At 47.9% G+C, this 9,901-nt stretch overlaps 1 protein-coding gene across 7 annotated transcripts in view; it reads right to left on the bottom strand.

The window, feature by feature from the left end:
* Nucleotides 1-9,901, bottom strand: part of ZNF185 (zinc finger protein 185 (LIM domain)) — a 55,461-nt gene that overhangs the window by 31,784 nt on the left and 13,776 nt on the right. For 5 of the 7 annotated variants that reach the window (XM_012659953.1, XM_012659954.1, XM_012659955.1 and 2 more), the window contains 2 exons: nucleotides 9,093-9,191; nucleotides 6,335-6,424 (listed from right to left, as the gene is read on the bottom strand). In XM_012659953.1, coding sequence (XP_012515407.1) covers nucleotides 6,335-6,424; nucleotides 9,093-9,191 — 189 coding nt within the window. Of the gene's footprint in view, nucleotides 1-6,334; nucleotides 6,425-6,983; nucleotides 7,080-9,092; nucleotides 9,192-9,901 lie in introns of all 7 variants that reach the window. The other 2 variants (XM_012659951.1, XM_012659952.1) reach the window with 1 other exon arrangement.

Raw genomic sequence — 9,901 nt, 5'->3', positions numbered from 1 at the left:
AAAAAAAAAAAAAGGTAAAATTTGGTTTTTTCTTTTCAACTAGATTTTCATATGATAGTAATAGGAATAACGAAAGATTTTAGAAATAACAAGATTTTTTTTGTTCACCTTTTGAATAAACTGCAAAAAAGGCGTGGGGGGAGAAAAGGCTTGCCTCCTAATTCATATTTGAGTTTGTCTATATTCGGTCTTGTGATTGTTTAGGAAACTGAGTCTCCTCTAAAAGAGTATAAGATTTCTGCATTTTAAAAATCTTTGAATTATCAGTTTGGCTAAGTAAATGACTATAATTTTATAGTAACCTGCAATCTTGTTTCATGACAACAAGTGTCTTATGATGAACAATTCATGACTTCCTGCTTTTTAAGCTTTCACTAAAATTTAAAGTTACTAAAAATAAGAATTCTACTCAATGCATGTGATTCTATATATAAAGTGTACCAAAGAATAAGATATGATTTAAGTAAGAAAAATTATAAAAGAAACATAAAATGTGTTCCTATTAAAATATATGTAATTTTGTCCAATTCAGAGGTTGTTTAAAGGTTGAATCAAAATATGGTGGAAAGAAAACAATAAAATAGAAAGTAATCTGGGAGTAAGAGAAAGAGATGTAAAAAGGCAATGAGTGTGGAAATATATTTTGGTTAAGAAAGGTTAAATAGAACGGAGAATAATATTGTAAAGAAAGGATCTTGTGTGGAATTTTTTGTCCTAAAATGACTGGATATTTAGGAAAAGAGAAAGTTAGGGCAAAACAGAAAGTTTTAAGCATGTTTTGTAGGTGGTCCATAAAAGTTGGGATAAAGTTTATAAAAGCGAATTTATGAAGGAATTTTGTATGTGATCCAGTTGGCTATAAATTAAAAATTTTGGTTGAAACAAAATTTTCTTAAAATATTAATTTTCTCTTAATGAAATTACATGATATACTCATTTTGAGTCTACAACCTGTTTCCTTTTCTAATTAAAAAAAAATCACACTACAGGTTTTTGTTTACCTTTTTGGTAACTGGCCTAAAGTAAGCAAAGATTTTACGCTTTATCAAGATAATCCTTGTATTGTCTTTATTAGGTTTTTTTGACTAAGTAGGAAAACTAAACTTTAAGGGTTAAGGTTTACACCCGTATCACTTCCTGTATCGCCTTTAGAATCTTTTGATGACTGTCACTCTTGGTTAAATAAATGACAATTATTTTGTAGTGGCTTCTGATTCTATTGGAACAAATGTTTCAAGCCTTTGATATTTGACAAGCTTTCCAAAACCCAAATTCTAAATCAGCTTTTTGACCTTAAACTAGCTTTTTATATCTTAAGGCCACTGAAAGTCTAAGAGAGACATATTAGGCTCATTTGGCATGTTTAAAACCATAGAGGAAGCATTGTCAAATATGAAATGGTGTTTAACTTTCTTTGGATTATATTTTTATAAGCATGTTACTAATATATGTTCCAATACTGTAAAATATTGATATGTCTTGGTGTATGTTATCAGTAATAATTATGGTTATTATGTTAAATTGCTGCATGCCATAAAAATAACCAACTTTGTTTGTCAATTGTCTCTTTAACTATGGCTAGTCTAAGACTTTTTATTTTACTTCAATTCATCTCAGAAAGTGTTTTTTTTAAACTGGCTAAGTCCAAAGTTTGCTTCTTCAAGGAAAGTCATGAAAAGGACTGACAAGTTCTCTTGAATACCAGTTTCTGATAACTTTGAAGAGTATATATCATTGAACTAAAACAAAACAAACTTCCAGGACTTTAATTAGAAAACTGATATGTCCACAAGTATCACTAACTCAACCTCGAAAGGAACAGAAATTAATTACATGGGAATTTTTATGACTTTCTATTTAAAACATTACGAATTCACATGCTTTGTTTTCCAGAGTCATGACAAGTTTTAAGTAAACAGCAAGTTTACGTGATATTTCCAGGATTTAAAACTACTGAATCCTGCCACGCCCAACCTGTTATTCACTGCCAACTCCCTGTTCAAACATCCTCTGTCTAGGCCCGGGGACTATCCTGGGAAGGGGGACCCATGAGATTATAAAGGCCGATTTGGAGGGATGGAATTAGTTTAGATCCTCCAGATCAAGGAGGGGCACACAGAAGCCTAAATAAATACTTACTTAAAAACTTGTCTTTTATGCCACGTGGTGCAGATATCCATCCCAATCATAAAATTTTTCCTGCTTCCCACAGACTTAGAACTTCCTGAGTACAATGTTCTCAGTTATGGGGTTTATGCGAAAGGAGATATAACAAGTAATTTATCAGCCACCTTAGGACAAATCACTAACGAGACTAAAATATGACACAATGAAAGTCTCTAAATCCCTTAGCTTAAATGGTTAATAACACTTATGTTTGCTACAAATCTGCAACTAAACCTAAAATATAGTAGTTCAACACTTGTAGATGAATTAATTGTGTAGCCTTGGCATTGACATTTTGGTTTTTATTCTTTGTGTTTCCTAGAAGGTTTGAAAAGGTTGATAAGTGCCTGTCCACCTCCAGTCCTGTCTGGCCTAAAACATTTAATGGGCTGTAAGTCCTTTTGGCTATTTAATCCTCTTGGTCACCAGGGTCCCACAGAGGGCCTGCATGGACCCATGGCAGATAGCCACATCACCCCACCAAAGGATGGGACAAAATAAGAGTTTGGCCACAGAGGCTGCCTCTGGCAGATCTTGGCCAATGGGGGGAATTGTAAATTAAAATAAAATCTTAAGGCTCCCCCCCAACACTGGCTGACTAAATGGACGCACTCTTGGCAAAGGGGATACCCTAAAACTGAATTGCCTGCCATGAGGAGGGAGGTCAGACATGCCTCATCAAGCCCCCCTCCCTTCTTGGAGATAACCTTTGTAACTCATTAACAGGCCAAATGCTATGAAAGACAAACCTGTAGATCCTCCTCAATTTACACAACAAATACGTCTGGTGACTTGTCTCTTATTAACAGACTTCCTTAACTTAAAAAGATTCCAAGCCTTTGGACAAAGATTCATTTCTTTAACCAATTACAGGTGAAATAGTCATTAAACCAATCTATAATCTGTAAGTCCCCCCCCCCGCTCAACCCCGTTAGAGATGTCACACCTTTTCGGCCAAACCAATGTATGTCTTCCTTAACTTATGACTTTACCTTTAATCTCTGACTCCCTGAAATGTATAAGACCAAACTGTAACCCAGCCACAGGGAATCCACTTGCTCAAGGCTTCTTAGGCGTGCCTCCAGTCATGGTCCTCAAATTTGGCTCAGAATAAACCCCTTTAAATTATTTTAGAGTTTGGCTGCTTTTCTGTCAACGTAAGTGTCAGAGTTTGAAATTGAACCTAAGCACCAGAATCCATGCTCTCAACCACTAGGCTTCCCTGTAGGGCTGATGGATCAGGTCCAAGGTAGAATAGGGCAAATCTCTAGAGTATCGTACAGTTGAAATTGCGTGGTAGTCTGGGAAGAGTAAGGTTCCCCTGCTCTGCAGGACCTCGCCGCCCCATGATGCGCCCTCATCTAACTCTAGGGAACTAACGCCTCATCCCTGAGCGCCACAGCCCAGCCCAGGTCTGCCCGAGGTGCCTCGAGGTGGAGGGTGCAGCTGCCCTCCGCGCACGTGCATAGCCTGCCCCTGGACATCGCTGCACACCAGTGTCCACCGTCCAAGAGGCGATGGTCCCTATGGGCGCCCTGGAAAACAAGGTCGGGCCGCAGGAGCCCCCTCGGGCTCCGTGCGGACACCGCGCTTCCTCCCACCTGCGCCAGAGCATGGGGGGCCGGCGACGGTCCACACGCGGTCACCCCGGGCCTGTCGGGCCACCGCAGCCGACTGTACTGTGGGGGGAAGGGCAGCCAGAGCCCGGGGCGGGGCCCCAAGGGGCGGCAGGCCCATTTGTGATCCTGGCGCGCCATCTGGCGGCCGGCGCGGCCACGGCCCCGGGAGCGTCCCCGTCGTGGCCGATCTCGCCCGGGTCGGCCATTTCGCGTGGCGGACGGAGCGTTTTCCCGGCGGCCACTGCGACCCGGATTCGCGGCTGCAGGAAATGGCGGCGAGCGCAGGCGCACTGGCGACGGCTGCACGCTCGCCGAATCTCGCGAGCGCGAAGTTGGGTCCGCGCGAGTCGGATGCGCATCCGCGCAGGCGCAGTCGTGCCGCGTCTGTCGCCTAGACTCCGGAGGGCGGGAGGTTCCTCTCTGGGCCGCCCCGTTTATTTTTCCGTTCCCGGTCTAGCGCACCACACAGGTTGCGGACGCTCTAGAGCAGGGGGTCAGCCTCAGTTCTATTAACATTTGGGCAGGATAATTCTGTCGTGTGTGTTGGGAGAGGCGCGGGCGTTGTCCTGTGCACTGCAAGCTGTTTAGCAGCGTCCCACATCTCTACCCATTAGAAGCTAGTAGTATCTTCATCCCCTGTTGTGACAACGGAAAATGTCTCTGAACATTGCTAGATGTACCCTAGGGGGCTGGGAGGTTCGAGAGATGCCCCTGATTCACAACCGCTACCCTAGAACAATGGTTCTTAACCTACACTGGAGAGAATAAACTGGGGAATTTTACAAAGACGTGGATAATGAAGGTCCACCCCAGAAAAATTAAATCCAAATCTCCACCTGGGGCTAAGAAAGGTTTTAGTTCGGTTTTGTTTTGTTTGTTAATACTTCCCAGGTGATTCTCACGTGCAGCAAACTTTTAAACATCAGAGGAAAGTAGTTCTGAGCCTGGGCTCTATAGTTGGCCATATCTGGGCTCTTTTCCTAATTGTGTGTGTCACAGGACTGTGTCCCTCAGTTTCCCTCCTCTGTCAAGTTGCATAATAAGAAGCCTGATCCTTTACCACGTTCCAGGAGGATCAGATGAGATCATACATCATGCTTTATGTGTTAACCAGCTAGAAGTTACTGGTTCTGGGTCTTGAGAATAGGCTCCAAAGAACATATTTCATAAAGTAGCTTTTTAGTTTCCCCTGAGGTTTTTCTTGTAAGGCCTTGGATAAGTCACCTAACCTTTCTGTGGTTCAGCTTCCCCACCTCATCCATCTCACAGGGTTGCTGGGAAGACTGTAAAGCTCCTAGCACAGCGCACTACAGGTGTCAGCTATTGTTTTCTCTGTTGTCAGAGCAAATTGAAGCAGAAATGAAGTCACATAATAAGGCCCCATACTGTGGGTATCCATTACCCACCCCACTCCCCAGCATCCTGGTTTAAGTACAAAAAGCAACTGCAATGTGGTGTGAAAATGCAAACATGCATTCAGCTTTTAAACATCTAAATCATATCAGGCTCTTTGGCTTAAAACTTGAAACAAGAGCCAATCTCCTTATCATGGCTTACCAAGACCCTGCTCCATCTAAGGTCCCCCTCGCCAGCTGGGCGCAGCACACTCCCACCGTAGGGTCATTAGGTTTGTGGTTCCCTATCTGCTTTCTTCTCCCTGCTCTCTCTACAGGTGCTTCCCTCTCTTTAGAGTAGCTCTTCTGAGTGGCCCCCTCCGCCCACCTAAGTTGTAGCCCCCCTCACCACCATCACCCTGCCTGTTTTCTTCATAGCACTATACTTCCCAGGAGGCACAGAGACCTGGGTTCCAGGCCTTTGTTTCTCATTCCAGTTAGACATAAACCTTAAGAGACTGTGGGGAGAACTTTAGGAAACATTGTGAGTAGAGGGCTGTGCACACAGTAGGTGCCCCCAAATTAAGTAGCTGTTATGATCATTAACAATATGGTACAAATGCCAATCAGCCCCTGCCTGCTTACTTGAGCCTCCTCTTCCAGCACTCCCTGACAAGGACCCTCACTGCTGGCCATGCCCGGCTATGAATGGTGCCCAGGAAACACCAGGTTCTCTTGAGCCCTTTGTATATCCTGTTCCTTCTGCTTGAAGGACTCCTGTTCACCTTTCAAGGTTCACCAGGAAGGTGAACTCCTTCCAGGAGGTGGCTCAAAAGCCACCTTCCCACGAAGCCCCCTTCTCCTGATGTGTTGTTCCAACCTGGGCCAGGCTTTGCCCACCCCACCACCTGAGAGCTTTTTGAAGGCAGGGCCACGTCTTATTTGTCTGTATGCCCCAGCAAAGGCCAGGTGCTGTCAGAGTGGTTGCTGACTGAAAGAAGGTGACCATTCCTGATTATGGTGTATGTACTTACTGGCCGGAAGTACAACAGGGTTAGTGAAAAGCTTCGGAGCCCAGAAGCCAGAGGGTTCCAGCTGGGGCTTCTGCCCTTGCCACGTGCCTCAGGCCAGCTCACAAGCCTCGCTGGGCCTCCCTTCCCCAACCAAAGGCTGACGTCCACCTGAGAAGCTCAGCACTGTCTGTTGATGCCTTACCCCTTTGGGTCTTCCTTTGTGTCCTCCAGGTCTGCTGTGCTGTCACTCTTCCTATCAGCCGGGACAGCAGAGACCAAAGTGGCACTGGAACTAAGGGATGAAGCACAGGGGCCCACTGAGACCTCAGACCAATGGAGGCTCCCCTTCCTGGCTGCCTTCTCACCGGAAAGGCTGGCTTCTTACTCCTGTCATTAGTGTGGCACAGTTGCCACTGTGTGTGATAACATTGCGTCAGCCTTGGATGTGGCCTGAGCACCTGAGTTCAAGACCAAGCACTGCCCCTGACCACCTCGGGTTCCCTGGGGAAGTCTCCTCCTGGTTTTGGGTTCCAGTATCCTTACCCGACCTATACCTCCTTGGAGTTTGTGGGAGTCGAGAAAGATCTTTCCTTACTAGGGCTTGCCAAATGCTCCACACACCTCCAGCAAAATGGTCACTCCCACTGGAAGATCGGTAGATGAAATAGAGCAGAAGCCTACTGCCTGGACACACACAACCTCTTCCCCTCATACCTTTGTGTCCCTGGAGCCTTTGGCCTTCCCAGTCACCTGCGATGTGCCCCCTGGACTGGGCCCTCTAGTGCTGGCTGGCTGTCCCTGTCATTCCTCTTCCTAACTCCTGCTTGGGACCCAAGTTGCCCCATCTTTACCTGATGGCTGCTGGTCCGGGCTTGCAGGACTGAGAGTTGGCACCATGTACATCCCGATCATCCAGGAAAGGGGCGAAGCTAGCAGCCGAGCCCAGCCTGTGGAAGGAGGCCAAGCCTGGTTCGGGTTCAGGACTTTGTGTCTATATGTCCACCCTCTCTCGAGAGGGTGGCTTCTGTCTCTGACAGATGACAAGGACTGAGGAGCTGTTCAAACGGATGTTTGGGGCACAGTACTTATATCCCAAGGCATCCTGACACCTGGGGCAGTGTGGCATGGGGTGAAGTGCATGCTCTCTGGAAGCATGTTGCCAAGATGCAAATCACAGCTTTGCTACTTACGAGCTGTGTGACTTTGGACACATTACCTGACCTCTTCGGGCCTCAGTTTTATCAACAGTGAGATAGGGATGAGAATCATGTCTGCCTCATAAGTATTATGAGAAGAGTAAATGAGTTCACAGATGCCAAGTACTTCAAATAACGCCCAGGCTGTAACATATGTTAACATGTTCCTGTTGTCACTGGGCCCTGTGGCCACGTGTACAAGCAGTGTCCCTTCCCAGTCCATCTGTATCCACCCACTTGATACGGATTTACCCAGCCTTCCCCTGGGGAAAAACAGGAAAACTGATGCTCCCAGCATGCTGAACAGTCACTGCCCATGGGGCACCCCGTTGCCTATACAAGCCTGTGCCCTCCACTTAAGCAGCGTAGCAGCTAAGAGTCCCTCGTGTCTGGTCCCAAACCTGTTTATGTCAGTTGTACTTGCAACCATAATCACTAAATTCAATTATTAAGTAAACTCATGAAAATGAATGGAAAAGAATAGTGGTTGTTTCCATGAGAAACAGCCTTTACTCTGGAAAGACGATAAAGGAGTTTTTACGATGGCCATGAGCAAAGCCAGTTGATCTGCACCAGCATGGGGAGAGTGGCAGGAGGCCAAAGTCCCGACAGTACACAACCCCGTGGGCTGTGGAAAGGGATTTGGACTTTATTCCAAGGACAGTGGGGAGCCACTGGCAGGTTAAACAGGGGAGAAATGTGATCTAACGTATTTTTGAGAAGATCCTTCTGATGCCTGTGCAGACAGCAACAAGATGCAGACTGCACCGGCTGGGCTCCAGGACATCCCACCCATTGGGGCCAGCTCAGAGCAGCCAGTGTCTGGCAGGGGCCTTTCCGTGGACCTGCTCAGAGGCCTGGGCCTGCTGTCCATTTCCCTTGTTGGCTTGTGGTCCTGGATGTAGAAGTTGGGGCTCTGGCTCCAGGTATCAATTGCAAACTATTAAATTAGTGAGGGAAAGGGGCCCCTGGTGGCCTTGGGGAGGTGGGGGCAGCTGGGTAGGGCCAGGCAGGAAAGCAGTCGGCAGGGCTCCTCCTCAGGATCCCTCCTTGGCCACACTGCGGAAGGGCGTGGGGGCAGCTTTGCCACTCCTCTCTAGCCATCTGCTCTCAACCACAAGGGCTCTAGCACAGTTTGGAACTGAACTGTTTTGCCAACATCTGCATACCTAGCCTTTGTCCCCAAGGATGACTCATGCTTGGGTTGAAACCACTTAGGGACGGGTGGGACTTGCCATTCCCCAAATCACCTGACAAAGCGGCCCCTGACTCCACCCAGGTGCGGAACCCAGAGCCCCGCTGGACGTGTCTGTCTCCCAGGTACTCTCAGCAAGGCCGCTGCTTTCCATCGCACTGAACCTCAGAGCAGAGGTGGCCAAGCAGAGGCTGGGGCAGGAAAGAGGCTGTGGGACTGCTGGAAGGGAAGTGAGGTCCCCAGGGTTCAGCCAGGAAGTAAGAAGGCACCGATTCCTCCATCATTCGGTCATGCATTCGTTACTTTGTCCCTGCATGCATTCCCTGCACGTTCGTTCTATTGCCCAGGTTGGGGCTGGGCCTCCAGATGTGAGGGGGGCCTTGTGCCTGCTCTGGAGGAACTTGAGAGCCAATGGCAGGAGGCAGAAGAAGGAATAAGATTCAAGCATAGGTGATTCCAAGAAGTGGAAAGCCCACGGACAAAGGCTATGGTGGGGTACGGAGTGTGGGAAGCAGTAGACAAGAAGTGACCAGAGACATGACAGAACCCGCCTCCCCGAGGCAGCTTACCCTCCTCTTTCAGAAGCAACATCTGCTCCAGCCAAGCCCTCAGGTGGGGACCCTGTGGCTCCGGATCCCACGTTGCCACCACTTGACTGTGCACTTGACCTGGTATGAGAAGAGAAGCATTTGCTGACACTGATTGGGTTTGATACTGTCTAACTCAAATGTCATGAGAGTGGCCTCAGGACCAGAAGCACAGGCCCTGGCTACTCTGACTGGAGCTGAGCCAAGCCCAAGCTGACTCCAACAGCAAGTATTTCTACGTTTCTTCCAAACCTGATGGGTTGGGAGCAAGAGTGAAGCCAAGAAACAGAGCAAGGTGGACCCTCAGGAGGAGGCCTGCACATTGGGGGTCTGATGGCCAACAGAGCAAGGGCCAAAGCCACAGAGGGCCCCCTTTCCTCATTCCCAGCTCAGAGTCCCGACTGGGGGCTCCAAGGCTCCACAGTGGCCAGAAGGGTATGTGGGCTCTTACCTGTTACTGGCTACCAGGTTCCCTCTGAGGAATACTCAACCTGCAGCCACCGCTCACCAAGCCCATCATGCCCCACCACAGCCCCACTTCCCATCCTTGATCCCCCTCCCCATGCGCAATGTCCCCCTTTGTCCACAGGTCATCCTGAAAGTCCCTGCTAGATGCTCTATGGGGGCCATGTATCCTTTGGTCACCAGCTCTCCCAAACTGCCCTGGAAGCTCCAGGTGAATGGAAGGAACCCTGTGCGGGTCAAGGGCGGCACAGTGGGTGTTTGGTACTGTCTGCAGCTGGCTCCCTGAGGGATCTTAGCAGGGGCCTTCCCCTCCCCAGGCCTCATTC

This window comes from Propithecus coquereli, unplaced genomic scaffold, assembly GCF_000956105.1.
Source record: "Propithecus coquereli isolate 6110/MARCELLA unplaced genomic scaffold, Pcoq_1.0 Scaffold643, whole genome shotgun sequence".
NCBI classification, from domain to species: Eukaryota; Metazoa; Chordata; class Mammalia; order Primates; family Indriidae; genus Propithecus; species Propithecus coquereli.
The sequence above is the reverse complement of the archived record's forward strand: the minus strand, read 5'-3'. Positions and strand labels throughout refer to the sequence as shown.